This window comes from Hypomesus nipponensis, chromosome 27 (genome assembly GCF_054491055.1).
Source record: "Hypomesus nipponensis isolate SF chromosome 27, ASM5449105v1, whole genome shotgun sequence".
NCBI classification, from domain to species: domain Eukaryota; kingdom Metazoa; phylum Chordata; class Actinopteri; order Osmeriformes; family Osmeridae; genus Hypomesus; species Hypomesus nipponensis.
In genome coordinates, this window is record NC_140387.1 from 891,389 (window position 1) to 905,841 (window position 14,453).

Below are 14,453 nucleotides of genomic sequence, written 5' to 3' on the forward strand. Positions count from 1 at the left end.
ATTTTAGACCAATTGAAATTACATTAGAAAATGTCCTTGACTGAGAACGTAAAGCTTGACCAACCATCCAGGCAAAGTCAAGGAAAAAGGATGTGACCTGATGAAGCCTAGACACATCTAGCAGGCTGGCAAAGGACCCAAAGGCCAAGCAGCCGTCAGAACCAGCAGGTCCCCAGACAGGAAGTAGATCTCCTGTGGTAAGTGATAGCTTCAGCATTAGCTCAAGTACTGGGTCACTAAAGCACAACACTTACCCAATAGGCAAGTCTTCAGTGTCCAAGGCTCTAGCGCCATCTGGTGGTGAAGTGCAAGTTGTCACACGTGTATTGTTTAACCCTTCTGTTTTAACATTCTGTACACTCCCCTTGTCTTAAGGGTCAAAAAGGAACCACGTTCACCAAACCCCTAAAATAAAGCAGTTTAATGTAATTTTAAACTCCTAATTTTGCATGTAGACACAACCTGTCATTCATCACAATTGAGTGTGGGTTTTACCTCTTCACATTGCAGAAAGACTGTATTTTTATTCAGCAGACAACCATTCATTTTTATTACAGGAGACCTGTCAACTGTAATCTTTTAAAGTAGAGGTGTATTATTGCTTCGTGCTCTGTGTGGTATGTATTCCCCATGTTCAGATACCTCCTCTAAATCATTGTTCTCGTGTTCCTTCTGGACACCTAAAAGGGTTATGGATTCTGCTGGTAAACAGTGACGGGTCATTTGACCCAAGACAACATGGGTTAAAGAGGACTCGGCATGTTAAAAGTTTAAAACGTTTATTGGCATTAAGACTTTTGGTATACACATTGATCATGTTACAAAGAGGTCAAAGCCTTTTACAGAAAGGCCTCTACCCCATTAGGCAGGCAGCATATCCAAATCTCCCAATACTGTCAAACCACACATCTCCCTAAAAACATTATAAATGACATAAGTTAGATACAGTCTGTACAAAACAGCACATGGTGCTTAAAATCAGTCTCATAAGGTCAGTTTCTTTGCCAGGTCCTTGATCAGCGAGGAGTTTAGTTGAGAAATAGTGGCGATTCTCATCTGCTTCTGACTCGAATACTTGTTCTTCACAGCCTGGGGAAAAAGTCACATTTTAATTATTCACTTTCTTGAAGGGAGGACATTTCAGAGGACTGAACATGTCACAAGTAAAAATTACCCATCAATGCAAAAAAAGCAATGAGCTTGCTTTTGCACAATAATTCTGTCATCACTTGATAATTGTTCAAATCACTAGAAGTCAGTTTCAAAATAATAAGACCACATGTACAGTTCCTCCAGGTTTATGCAAAGCACCAAACTCAGAGTACTCCAGACTAAACCTGCTAGCCATCATCTGGTAACCTTACAACACGTCCAGTAAGAGCACGTCCAGACAGACCCTCCACTCACCATGTGCTTGGTCCGGCCCTCATTCACCTGGACGACGTTCTTCGCGATAAGCTGCATCACTGGCACCAGGCTGTCTTCAGAGTAGTTCATGTAGTGCTGAAGGGTTTCATTCTGAGGGCGAAGTGGAGCCAAGAGTTAGTCAAATTTAACATAAACGGGTCTTTGGTACTGGCCTGTCCTACACAAATCCCCACAGTTGAAGCCATGAAAAGGGCGGGTGGGGGTGATGACAGGTCGTCTTGAAGCAGAATGACGTAGGAGGCTCAGCTTCTTACCCACTCCCCACAGCTGAAGACCTTCAGGGTGAGGGCGAACGCAGCACTGGCCACCTGTGACGGAGGGAAGTGCACCATCTCGTAGTCCACCATGGTCAGCTCCACAAAGTACTTAGCCAGGGTGTGGTGCTCAGCAGTCACCTGGAGGGGACAAACATGGCAGCCATTTTAGATTGAGGCCGCAATTCAAGATGTTGGACGGCTGAGGGGGGAGGGACAAACCTCTCCGATCTTGGAGGCTCTCCTCAGGAACTGCAGGGGGAGGGGACGGCCAAAGCTGAACTTGAGCCCTCTCAGGATCCTCATCTCCATGTCCCTGATCTGGGCTGTGGTGTACGCCCGGTCCGTGACGAAGGCAAAGTCTGCGATCTCAGGAGGGTACATCTCCTCGTACTTGGAGGCAACAAACATGGCCGTGACGCCCACCAGCTGGAGCTGCTTCTTAGGGACGGGGTTGTCCTGTCGGGTCAAGACAAAGTTTAACATCTTGTTCATTTAGTAAACCAAGTGCAGCAGATAGTTCTCACATTTGGTTTCAGTCCAGAAAAGAACATCCTGTAAACAAGGAACAGCTTGCCAACACATGAACTGGGCGAATTATAAAAGGGCATCCCCACAGAAACACAAACTAGCATCCCACAAGTTGTTGACTTTGGTTTCTGAGCAGTGCGAAGGAGGTTACCTGGAGGAAGCGATCGATGATGCCCACTGTCATGTACATGGTCTCCTGCAGGAGGCGGAACTTGATCTGGACCTGAACGAGCCAGTCGATGAGGATGGCCCTCATGTTCCCCGTGAGCTCCTGCCCCTCCAGGTACTTGGGTCTGACAGCCTGGTCAGCCTTCAGGGACATGACCAAGGGGCAAAACAAAGTGAAGTGACAGGGAAGGCAGAGGGAACCATGCAGCAAAATACTGGATTCAAAACACAGATAAGGCCTCAGTCTACATGATTAAGCACTTCTGGTGAGCACCCTAATGAAGGAAATGTATCAAACAATTTAGTGCTCATGGCAAGTTTCTCCCTCCCCATTACAGAGCACTGAATCAAATCCCTCAGACCTAGAAGCATGCTTAAGGCAGGAAACCAAGGCAGAACTGGTAGTGATCGAACCTCGAGCTGTTGGAGGTACTTGTAGATGTCCTTGACATATTCACTGCAGAGCATGGGGTTGTCGTAGTCGTCCGCATCCACGTCCTTGATGGTGAGGAGAACATCGGAGAACGCCTGGCACAGGTCGTTAGGCACGCAGCCGGAAGTCTCCATGGGAGTGGGGGACATGGGCTCGGGCACCGCCACGAGCTGAGAGAGACAAGTGTTCAGTATGGGGGATGAAAACATAACGGGTTTCCACGACGAGACTGATGCATGTTCAACAATTAAAGAGTTCACTAATTAAAATTCCATTTTATAACATCATATTTCTTCGGTTCGAGCCTCACCTTAATTTCTGGTTCATTTTTTTTAGGCAGCTTTGCTTCCTGGATCTTTTCGACCCTTGTGCTAGCCTTCCTCTCCGCCACTTTGATAGGCTCCGATTTCGCATCCTGTACAACAAGCTATTAGATTGATGGGCCAAAAACTTGCGTTAACAGCCATTAATGTAAAAAGCCGAGTAAACGTTACCTTTTTCAGACACTGCTTGGGAGCTGCAACATTGTTGCCGATTTCACCAAGGGCAGCTCGAGGCCTGAGTGTAGGCTTGTTCCCCTGCACAGTCTTGCCCGCGAGAGTAGGGTTCTCTGAAGCGATGCGGTTCTACAAAAGACAAGTATACTTTGAGTGAAAGCTTTAACACCAATTCCACACCGTTGCCACATTGCGTACACACACAACAGAATTCTGAACAAGTCTAAAATAAGTCACGAGCCATCATTGTCCAGGAAGTTATGCACGAGGCCACTCAACATTAGACGTCGAAAATGGATCGAAAGCAGAAATAGAACCACATTAAATCAACTAAATTACACATGCAAAACTATGATATAAAAATAAACTTACTCTGGTCATGCGGAGAGCCATTTCAAAAGATGTGTTGCTGTGGTCGCGTTAACAGATACTGATATCACACTGCAATTGCTGCACAATAACCAAAGGAGAATCGTCTTGGTTTAAATCCTCGCAGGCTCGAATCTCATTCGCTGCATTCCAACCTCGCTCTCATTTGATTGGATTGGCTGCAGCTGCTTGGAATGCGTTTCCCAGGACGACCGTTGATCACGTGACTTAATTGATCTAGATCTTGTTTCGTCACTTCCTCCAAAACACGATAGAGGTTAAAAAGTAAATATCAAATAAACATGTTTTTTTTTTTTACCTTAGTTACATGCGTTCTTAAAAATTACAGACTGACGAACACTACCATAGATATGAACACTACCATCACGCTTGTTTGTAAAGTTCTGTAAGACGTCATTTATTATGACACGAATAATCCAAATGGTCTTGTGAAATAAATCGTCAATAGGCCTAGATTTCTAAACCAACTCTGCTAGTTCACTGCTCAATCATTGTTAAATGATTATGTTTAACAATCATTGTTATAACCAGGCTTTCTTTTCCATCTACTTACCTACAAGCCTGTGCTTGTGTCATTCCAATGCCTTATATTCAAGTTTATATATTGTCAACAAAGCAGAAAGCTTGAATTATTTGCATTGGGTTCTATCAAGTTTTACTACAAACTTATCAACGTTTTCTGTTACTAAATCTCAATGTCCTGCTTACATGGTTAAGCATGTCAAAATAACCCACACAAAAATACAATTTAACCTAGACTAAAGATTCCACAAAGAACTCGGGATTGATAAAATTCATATATCAATATTTTTATTATTATACAAATGAACCGCATACATACTATACACGTCAAAAAAAAAAAAAAAGAGTAAAGTAGTAAAAGATTTATTTGGTCGCAATCAAAAAGTAAATTACATGATGCATGTCCCGTCGTTCAGATATTTCATGGACTCCATCTGCTGAGTCATGGCGAGGACTTCCTGGAACCCTGAGCTGAGGCCGGACATGTGCTGGAAGAACGCCTCCTTCTCCACCTGGATGGACAGATTGTTCACCCCCGCATCTTTCAAAATGGACGTCACCTGAGGAGAAGAAGAACAGCGGGGTTTGTGGATCACACGGACGAGCAGCACGGGACGTTACAGTTGACGTTCGCTTCTTTAAGCCGACGCTTTTTTCCCCCGAAGAGACGGTACTTTCCTGAACGTTGTGCGTTTATCCAGGGGTGATGCGACAGGGTTGTAGCGCGGTGGTTAGAGCATTTGACGGCGGATAGAGAGGTTCCTCTAGGGATAAGACGTTACCTGCTGAATGATCCTCTGCTCCAACACGTCTGACATCAGCTGCAGGTGGATGGTTCCTGCCACGGTGCTGGCAGAGTGCCTCCAGAAATGAGCGTCCCGGTACGACAGCACACCTTCGAGCTTCTCAATCTGGAAGAGACCAGCATCGACTCATGTAAAATGGCCGTTGAGACAACGTCAACTTTGCTTTAGGTCAAGGGAACTGGGTGCTCAGTGGTAGAGTATTTCACTGCAGAACAAGAGGTCCCATGTTCAATTACCCCCTTGTACGCAGCTTCAGATGAAATCAAAATCGTGTTTTATTTCTATAACCCTTTTCGCAGAGGGCTTCACGTGTGCCCACAGAACTGCCCCCTTAAACCAACACAAACCCCCCAGGACAAAACAATAAAACCCTTATTATTACTACGCTAAAGAGATCTGATGAATCTGCAGAATCAAACCTTTTCTAAGGCAAAGTTCAGGTCCCTCTCGTGCTCGGGAGGGGTCCTGAGGAGCAGGACCTCGCAGGCGTCTGTGATGAGTGGGATCACACTGAGGAAGATGAGGGTGGAGATGAAGAGCGAGCAGATGGGGTCGGCGATCAGCCAGCCGAACTGGCGAATCAGGATGGTGGAGATGATGACGCCGACGCTGCCCAGCGTGTCGGCCAGGACGTGCAGAAACACACCTGGCAGGTAGGGACACCACCATGAGCCCCTCACAGCAAATACATTCTAGCCAATGATGTTGTAGTACTCATCTGGCATGATATTCCTGTCTCAACCTACAGCATAAACCCTGACCCACTTCCTGCTCTCCTGGTAGCATTCATGCATCTACATGTTGATGCTTAACTAACACATCCACCACAGTCGAACCCATAAACAACCTAACGGAGGACCTCACCTCTCATGTTGGCGTTCATGCCTCCACCGCCAGTACCGTGAGAGTGACCGTGACTGCTACCGTGAGAGTGACCGTGACTGCTACCGTGAGAGTGACCGTGACTGCTGCCGTGAGAGTGGCCGTGACTACCCTGACCATGACCGTGTTCGCTGTGGGCGTGGCCGTGGTGGGCGTGGCCGTGGTCTTGGGATGAGCAGCCCCCCTTGGAGCTCCCGTGGGAGTGGGCGTGGCTGAAGGCACAGATCCCCACCAGGTTCACCAGGAGACCCCCCACAGAGACGGGCTGTGGGGGGGGGGGGGGGCGGGGAAAGATACAGAAAGACACATTCATATAGAAAGTCTGAATCTACCAGGCACAGTGAAAACAATAACACAAGTGGCAAAGAAAGTTCAGGGATAACCACAACGAGCAAAGACATCAGGGATGTTTCCCTGTAGATGTCACCTACGTCAGGGATGTTTCCCTGTAGATGTCACCTAAGTCAGCATTCACTTGATCAACCCAGGCCGTTTCTTACCGTTAGCATGTCAGTGTTGATGTTGGGAGGGTCGACCAGTCTGGTGACCGACTCCATGAAGACGAAGAAAGCGATGACCATGAGAAACAAACCGTTGATGAACCCGGACAGAATTTCAACTCGGCCATATCTGGGGGGAAAAATATATTAATATTTTTTTTGTTACTCCAATTCATGGATGATTTTAAGACGGAAATAATCAAACAGCCCCCATAACAATCCGGCCAGGGAACCACACCTAATAATATTAATAATTCATTCATTTGGCAGATGTTTGTTATCCAAAACAACACACAGAGGGGGGTTTTGAACCTGTGATCTCCACTCAAACACTCTAACCAGTGAGCTGCAGCTTCCCCCCTTACCCGTAGGAGAAGATCCTGGTGGCCTTCCAGCGGCTCATGAGAGCAGCGAAGAGGCCGAGCACCAGGGCGGAGCAGTCGAACAGCATGTGGAAGCCGTCAGAGATCAGCCCCAGGCTGTTGGTCCACACGCCGTAGAACAGCTCCACAAAGGTGAAGGCCTTTAACACAGAGGAAAGGGTAACAGATTAGGATATGGGGCTTAAATATAATGCTAGTAATGTTTGTTGTCGACACAGGTTACATGTGTTCAAAGCAATTTACACCCCCCCCCCACTCAGACACTCTTATCCAGAGCACACGGTACAAGTACAGGGACAATCTCCCCCGAGGCAGGTAGGGTGAAGTGCCTTGCCCAAGGACACAACGTCATTTTGCACGGCCGGGAATCGCACCAATAAACGTCTGATTACAAGCCCGACTCCCTAACCGCTCAGCCATCTGACCCCGTTTTAATACAAACCACCTTGAGACAACAGCATAACCATCCTTCATCTAACGCAACGGACAAGCAAGAGATCAAATCTCAAACCAATCGTGTCAAAACAGCCTCACGCTGGCGTGGCGCTCACCAGGTTCAAACAGAGGAAGTAGAAGATCTGCCTGGAGTCGTACTCCTCCAGGATCTGCTTGAGCGAGTCTTTGATGAAGCGCGGCAGAGACTGGGAGGTGTGCTGCAGCGCATCACCCATGAAGTTGTACAGAGGGGTTCCCTCAGGAGAGTAGCCCACCAGGGTCCCCTTCTGGCCCCTCTTAGAGGGGGAGGACAAGATGCTGTCCGCTGGAGGGAGGGGGAGAGGGGGGAAGAAAAAGAGACGGAGGGAGAGAGACAAGGAGAAAGAGAGACAGAGAGCATTTAGTAAGCATATTGGCTCAGAAAACATGCAAGAATACAATTGAGAAAGGTTTCATGGAAAGTTAAGACCATGATTGAGATGGGTTTCCACAATCCCAGAATCCCCATCAAGCCACCCCATCCATCCATCCATCTCTCTCTCTTATCCACCCCTCCACCCCTCTCTCTCCTATCCACCCCTCTCTCTCCTATCCACCCCTCTCTCTCCTATCCACCCCTCCACCCCTCCACCCCTCTCTCTCCTATCCACCCCTCCACCCCTCTCTCTCCTATCCACCCCTCCACCCCTCTCTTTCCTATCCCCCCCTCCACCCCTCTCTCTCCTATCCACCCCTCTCTCTCCGCTCACCCATTATAAAGAACACGGCGCTGACCAGCACGCCTCCAGAGAGCACGTGCTCAGTGTTGTCCTTCAGGGGGGGCGTGTTCATGGAGCTGAGATGGAAGGAGAGGGGGTGGGGCCATAAGATGGCCAGCAGCACGCTGCTGACCAGGAGGAAGAGGGCGCCGTAGCGGGCGCAGCGGGGCGCCTCCATCTTGGAGATGCAGGCGGACTCCACGTAGAACTCCAGGATCATGACGGAGAACACGACAAGGCTGAACGGAAGCAGGAGTGACGACCACGACTCCACTTTACTCTGAAGACGGGAAGACAGTTTTTTTTTTTTTTTATTGTTTGTTTTTGGCTTAGTGGTTAGAGCATTAGGTCCCAGGTGCAATTCCCCTTGTAAACTGTACTCCCTGTGTTTTACCTTAGTGGAAACCGACAGCACTATGACCCAGGGGAGCAGCACGGCTGCAGAGACCAGGTTGGACAGGGCGTACAGACGCTTGGCTCCTCCCAGCTCCACCGACAGCTTCCTGGAGGCCGTGTTGAAGCCCACCTTCAGGCAGAGGGACGCCACCAGCAACACCACACCCCCCTGATGGAGACAGGAGAGGGACAAAACACATTGGTACCTCGGGGTGGTCAGGAGGAAGGAGAGGTGTGCGCTCCTGAAGCGCCTTCTGAAGGAGTTAGGCTACGACTGGCTCACCTTGTGGTCTGCCACCCCCAGAAACGCGATGGCGGTGTAAAGAGCGTGGGTCAGAGCGCTGTCATGGTGCCCTTCAGCTGGAGAAGGGGAAGTGTTAGGGCAAACACTTGCAGGGAGAGTGAGAGAGAGATATTTCAGGATAAAAAGTCTGAGATTTTGAACTTAAATGGCGTTCACTGTGTCGTCATTCACGACAGTTGCATGATTGTGACGTCATTCACGACAGTCGCATGATTGTGACGTCATTCACGACAGTCGCATGATTGTGACGTCATTCACAACGGCGGAAGGATACGGTGCTCCGCCATCATGGCCATGAAGTCATCGTTGTCGAAGAGGAGGAGGCAAATCACTGCTATGATGAAGAGAGCTGCACCTCTGGTCTGGAATGGAACAGGGCGGACATGTTTTTCAAGCAGCATACAGAAAAGACCGCAGGGTATAGCTCAGTGGTTAGAACCCTCGAATGCAGATGGAAGACGTTGCAGGTTTTGCTGTACGTCACTTTGGGTGGAAGCTAAATGAATGTGTCATTATTATGACGTTATTTGTGGTTTGAAAGAGTCTGACGTTTGTTGACCTTGGAAGGGCCGCCCCCTGAGCTGGTGAAGAGAACTCCGAGCAGCGCCAGGATCACCACGTCGCTGTGCTCAAACAGCAGCAGAGCCCTGCAGAGACAACACACCTCTCAGATGCAGCACTCCTCACGTCAACGCACGCCGCACCCAGAGTTATACAAGTTATTTGTTTACAACTCTACCTTAGAGGTCCACAAAGAGTCAGGCCAAAGAACCCCAGTAGAGATATGATGCAATTAACGACCGCATGTTTCAGCAGCTTGATCCACTGAAATGATGAGCAGAGTAGTCGTGTTAATATGAGCAACTGCTGATGTGAGCGTTTATCATGGAAGGCTCTATGAATATATGAACCAAAAAACTAAGCCACAAACCTGTCTTTTAGATATCACTTTCCCAGAAGTGAATGGCTTTTGGAAGAAAAGTAAGATTACTGCACACCTGAAAAAAATATGGAAGTTAAAAACGTTATTAAGGTTTTCATTCAACTATCTTTAGTCAGGTTCCAAGGATAACAAAAAGTGTTGTATGATTGCGTGGGGACGATGCTCACCCTAATTTCAGTATAAATACGAACTGGACGATGTGGACAACTTTGAGTAGATCGTATGATTCGAAAATCCCAAGTGCCTTCAGCACCTTGGCGATGAGAAGCAACACTATGTACCTGGTTAATCTGAAAAAGGATCAAATCAAGTTAGACTGCTAAACTCCACCTAAATGAAACAACACAATTCACGTCGAAATCCCTGGCATTAGGAATGGTTATGTTCTTTATTTGAAACTATATTTCAGAGCAACTACTCCGAACTGGAAATCTCGTTAGCGAGCTTAACTTGGATGTCCACACCACTGACAGACAGCTGGGCTGACCAGCTTACTATCCTGCAATCTAGCCCAGGAACCGTGGTGTTTACCTGGCGTTGGGCACTTCCACCATTCCCAGCTTCCCACTGGAGAGAACGTTGCTACTGTATTTTTCGTCCATTCTTCTGAGATTTAAAACACGATCAGGAGATGTTCCATGTAATTCTGATGTCGAGGCTAACAACTAGCTAGCCCTTTCTGTCGGGTTTAGCTGACGCTAGCTATGCGGTATTAGAACTAGTGATTGAACCGAACATCATATCAAGCCGGCCCATACTAATACACGGTTACCTTGACGTTTACAATTCAGTGTTTGTACATTATCATACATATGCAGAGTTAAAGAGACCACGAAAACAACAAATCAAAAGCACAGCATCGCATCTCAGCTGTACTAGGGCCACGCTTCCGGATACGGTGAATTCCACGTCACGCAAAAGATCTTTGTTAACCTTACACTTGCGCTGTGCGCAGGACTGCGCAAATACCACCAGCGCTCAAAACTTTAACGTCGGCGTACATTTATTCGTGTACAACCAACAAACGTTTTACCATTAGGATTGTATTCTATCAAATAGTGTCAAAATAATTTGGCTGTAGTTAGGATCCTTTATAAAGTTTTCCAGGAGAGTTGAATGATGCGAAAACATGCAATTGCCGTTAAACATTGTCATTTTTATTAGAGCTTCAGAAGTACGTAATCACAGGATGCAGATCTCATGCATTCATGTTTATTAAAATATTAATTTATTTGTGTGGAGTTTCGGGTCTTCACTGAGGTCCACACAGGGCGACCAGGATTTTCTCATAATACCCTTTTGTATCCGCCTAAGAAACACAAAACATGCATCATGACCATAACATTCTACACACACACACACACACACTTCCTCCACCACAGCAGTGTGTCTCACCGCCACGGCCTCCTGCAGGCTGCGTCCGTACATGCTGCGGTACTCCTCCGCCACCTTCCTCAGGTCCACCTCCGACCGACTCACCAGCACCCTGTTCAGGGAAGCCTCACATGTCCCCGCGCCCTGGGGGAGAGAATATCAGCCTGGTACTGCAGCGCACGCGCACACACACACACACACACACACACACACACACACACACACACACACACACACACAGGGGAAGAGAACACCAGCCTGGTACTGCAGCACACACACACACACGCATGTGTGCATAGTTACACACATGCCCACAAGCACACACCCTGAAAGTTTTACCTTCATAGACAGGTGGAGTTTTTCGGCAAAGAAAGCTGGCGTGCTCCAGGCGCATTTCACTGCAGAATCAGAGAGACGGCTTTAAGATCCAGTCTGCTGGTCAAGGTGCCACAGAATGTCACAACACCAGCAGGGACAAGCTCATACAACATTAGAATGTATTTATTAAAAAGGTTTAGATGACCCTCTAGGAAACTGCCAAGGGAAGAACTTTACAAACGTTACAAATAACAAACATGAAACTGGGGGAGGTTCTCACCGATGTCTATGAGGCAGTCCTCGATGTCTCCCTTCAGCTCCGTGACCAGGGCTTTGGGCAGCTCCGTGTCACTGATATCAGAGTACTTCTGGAATGCTACAACGCAAGAAGGGTTACAGGTATGTTGTCATGGTATCAGGTATGTTGTCATGGCCACAGGAAGGACACATCCTCGTGTGCATTGCTCCACTTCTGCAGGGCGTGTGTGACAAGACCTGTTATTCTGGGTGTTGCCCGTGTGTGGGAGTCGGGTTATTCAGTTAAGATAGTTTTGCCTTTGGATTTGTAAATCAGTTTCTCCCACATGGTTTAGGTACAGTTCTGTGGGCATCTTTTAAGGCCGCTGGGACGATTTTTTCAGATTTTCACAATTTGTTCAGATTTGATGTGTGGTCCTCGTCCCCCTGTGAGCCCTCTCACCTCTGGACAGCTGAGGGCCACTCCTGCTGGTCAGGATGTCGATGAAGACCGACACGTTCGTTCCTTTGACGTTCTCCCCCGCTTCGAACAGAGCCTGGAACACAAACGCACACCCTCCGGTTTGAAAACACCCCACACACCCCCCCATCCCCACCCCCCCACACACCACCACATCCCCCCACCCCCACACACATGTCCGTTGCCGTGCTCCACCAGCATGGCGTCTGAAGACAGAGAGGCTTTGTTACCGTGGCGTCCCTCCTGGCCCGGTCATCGTCCACGTAGATACTCTCGTCTCTGGTCGCCTTCAGCAGGGCCAGCAGAGCCTGGGCAAAGTCTCCACCTGTCTCACTCTTAATGACCTCCTCCAGGTCCTGCTTGTATTCTGCGGTGGAAGGAAGTTCACACGTCAGTCAAAACTCTTCACACGAGAGAGATGGGGAACCGCAGGCGTCTACAAACCTTCCTTGAAGGTCCTCTTGATCTCGTTGATCTCGCTGTTGGTCCGCGTCGCCAGGATCTCCACCAAGACGTCCTCGTCGGTCCCCAGGCCCTGCACGACACACCCGGCAGAGGAAATCAACATTCTGAGAGATGTAACGTCAACAAACAGCGTTTTGATCATTCGTCAGTACTTAAAAACGTGGCAACATGATCGTGCTCGTTTACCTTTGTGGCCTTCCTGAGGTGGTGGGCATCAAACTGTGCAGGGGTCATCAGCAGGGCCAGGACCACGTCCTCCAGATGGCCCGTCAAAGCCCACTTCAGGGCATCCGTCAGATCCTGAGATAGAAGGAGGGTTAGCTGGGGGCAGTTAGCTATGGGGTGGTTATCTGGAAGATAACTTTGGGGTGCTTGGCTTGAGTCGGTGCAATCTTTAGTTGTATTTGTAAAGAACCTCGGTCCAGTCTCCTGGATTAAACATCACCTTCAGTCTCCATGTCTTACCTTTCCTGTTGACTGCTTGTAGACCTCCTTAATCTTCTGCCTCTGGTCGTTGCTCCTCTGAACCATCATTGTTATAATCGTGTCCTCGTCCACTCCTGCAGGGCACAACGTCATACATGACTCACGGAAACACACATGCGACACTGCAGCCCTGCATCCCAAATCAGTTGATGCAACACATCTTTTTAGGACTGTGGGTCAGACTAGCCAGAAAAGTGTGCTGGCTTAGATACCGCAAAACTTTGACCGTCTGCAATAGGACATCCTGGTATTTTATCCATATTGTAATTGACATACTATGTACTATTTAGTTTGACTGGTACTATGGGTATTGGGACACAACTACAGGCCTTGTGAGCTACGCCGCTGAAATACTAGAAGCAGCGAGTGCTTGATGTTTATGTTGAGGAGTTGAACCAATTCAACTCATCCAACATGTGCTTCCCTGGTTCCCTCCTACCTTTGGCTTTGATGGCTTTCTCCAGAGCAGCAGCGTCACTGCTGGCACTGAAGGAAGGGTAGGGAGCCACAGTGCCGTTCAAATAGGACTTGGATTGGCCCTTGGCCTGCAGAAGAAGAAGGTTTTCAGGTATACTGTCGCATCAAGATGCTAAACCAGACTGTGAAACAAAGCTTCCTTGACATGAAAACTGATTAGTGACATGAGCTGTTGCTTTCACTGTCAAAAAGACATGTTAATGTGGTCTAATCTGGTGTGATTTACTTTTCACTACAGATGTGTTGTTGAGACAGAAGAACTCGCACTCACCCCAGCCGAGTTATCCTGCTTCCTTTTATGGACGATGTTTTTGAAGAATTTTGTGAAGAATGACATCTTTCCTGATAGGTAATTAGACACAAGGGAATTGAGGATTAAAATTGAAATCCTAACCGCAACTACAAACGTGCACAAACTTCCAGCTCTCCATCTGGCCTCTGTCTTCACAAATGTCATTATTAAAACAAACGAAACAACACAAAACTTCTTCAGGTGATTACAAGAAGAAAACATACCTGATTTGCTGAGCAGATCTTGTGTGTGTAGATCCAAGGTGTTTCTGACTTTAAAGAAGCGCACCTTGCAGAGCCACGGCCCACTTCCTGTTTTCAGCATGACGGAGGAGATGATTGGTCTGGAGGATTCACACAGTCTGCGAGGGTGGGGATGATTGGCTGAGAGGATCCATATAGTTTCAGCCTGAGATGCCCATAGCCTCGCCCACATTGTATCAAACACATCATGGATTCCATCTTGGGCAAGTTGTGTGTTTGAACAACTGTCTTCATTGATTAAACGTGAATTTCAATTAGATTGAGGCAACATCTTGAGCATTCCAAGCAGTGACTTTCATGTGGTAACTTCTGAAGGATGTGTTAGTGGGAAGTGCAGGGCTGGAGGACAGGTCCAGCTGGTTTCTTTTCACACCCACTCAGGTATTTGACACACCTTGACAGCCGATGTCCACCTAGATTCTTCCTGTTG

At 47.8% G+C, this 14,453-nt stretch overlaps 3 protein-coding genes across 3 annotated transcripts; all 3 read right to left on the minus strand.

Moving 5' to 3' along the window:
• Positions 1-762: 762 nt before the first annotated feature.
• ccnb1 (cyclin B1) lies at positions 763-3,843 on the minus strand. Its single transcript, XM_084693628.1, has 9 exons — positions 3,684-3,843; positions 3,309-3,440; positions 3,125-3,229; positions 2,796-2,984; positions 2,365-2,523; positions 1,905-2,141; positions 1,683-1,823; positions 1,408-1,518; positions 763-1,089 (listed from the first exon to the last, which is right to left on the minus strand). Exons 1-9 carry the CDS (start codon positions 3,702-3,704, stop codon positions 985-987), a joined length of 1,200 nt encoding a protein of 399 aa, XP_084549754.1. The 5' UTR covers positions 3,705-3,843; the 3' UTR covers positions 763-984.
• Positions 3,844-4,489: 646 nt separating this feature from the next.
• On the minus strand, positions 4,490-10,530 carry slc30a5 (solute carrier family 30 member 5). Its single transcript, XM_084693627.1, has 16 exons — positions 10,162-10,530; positions 9,798-9,920; positions 9,619-9,685; positions 9,427-9,512; positions 9,247-9,334; positions 8,962-9,049; positions 8,667-8,743; positions 8,382-8,552; positions 7,979-8,267; positions 7,346-7,554; positions 6,777-6,934; positions 6,412-6,541; positions 5,894-6,176; positions 5,449-5,675; positions 5,006-5,134; positions 4,490-4,783 (listed from the first exon to the last, which is right to left on the minus strand). The coding sequence occupies exons 1-16, from the start codon at positions 10,230-10,232 to the stop codon at positions 4,613-4,615; spliced, it is 2,367 nt and encodes a 788-aa protein (XP_084549753.1). The 5' UTR covers positions 10,233-10,530; the 3' UTR covers positions 4,490-4,612.
• Positions 10,531-10,765: 235 nt separating this feature from the next.
• LOC146220239 (annexin A1-like) lies at positions 10,766-14,195 on the minus strand. Its single transcript, XM_084693688.1, has 12 exons — positions 13,985-14,195; positions 13,740-13,810; positions 13,431-13,536; positions 12,971-13,065; positions 12,692-12,805; positions 12,485-12,575; positions 12,271-12,407; positions 12,023-12,116; positions 11,603-11,698; positions 11,344-11,402; positions 11,026-11,148; positions 10,766-10,939 (listed from the first exon to the last, which is right to left on the minus strand). The coding sequence occupies exons 1-12, from the start codon at positions 14,193-14,195 to the stop codon at positions 10,883-10,885; spliced, it is 1,254 nt and encodes a 417-aa protein (XP_084549814.1). The 3' UTR covers positions 10,766-10,882.
• Positions 14,196-14,453: the final 258 nt, after the last annotated feature.

What these genes read in the sequence shown, in the direction of transcription:
- ccnb1 (XM_084693628.1), bottom strand. Translation starts at nt 3,704, where the DNA reads ATGGCTCTCCGCATGACCAGA. An exon ending in AGTACCTCCAACAGCTCGAG is followed by an intron (nt 2,524 to 2,795) that starts GTTCGATCACTA and finishes ATGTCCCTGAAG; the next exon opens with GCTGACCAGGCTGTCAGACC. An exon ending in TCATCGATCGCTTCCTCCAG is followed by an intron (nt 2,142 to 2,364) that starts GTAACCTCCTTC and finishes TTGACCCGACAG; the next exon opens with GACAACCCCGTCCCTAAGAA.
- slc30a5 (XM_084693627.1), bottom strand. Translation starts at nt 10,232, where the DNA reads ATGGACGAAAAATACAGTAGCAACGTTCTCTCCAGTGGGAAGCTGGGA. An exon ending in GTGGAAGTGCCCAACGCCAG is followed by an intron (nt 9,921 to 10,161) that starts GTAAACACCACG and finishes ATCCTTTTTCAG; the next exon opens with ATTAACCAGGTACATAGTGT. An exon ending in TGAACTTTGCCTTAGAAAAG is followed by an intron (nt 5,135 to 5,448) that starts GTTTGATTCTGC and finishes GGTCTCTTCCAG; the next exon opens with ATTGAGAAGCTCGAAGGTGT.
- LOC146220239 (XM_084693688.1), bottom strand. Translation starts at nt 14,195, where the DNA reads ATGTGGGCGAGGCTATGGGCATCTCAGGCTGAAACTATATGGATCCTC. An exon ending in GAAAGCCATCAAAGCCAAAG is followed by an intron (nt 13,066 to 13,430) that starts GTAGGAGGGAAC and finishes TGTGCCCTGCAG; the next exon opens with GAGTGGACGAGGACACGATT. An exon ending in AACTCCACCTGTCTATGAAG is followed by an intron (nt 11,149 to 11,343) that starts GTAAAACTTTCA and finishes TCTCTCCCCCAG; the next exon opens with GGCGCGGGGACATGTGAGGC.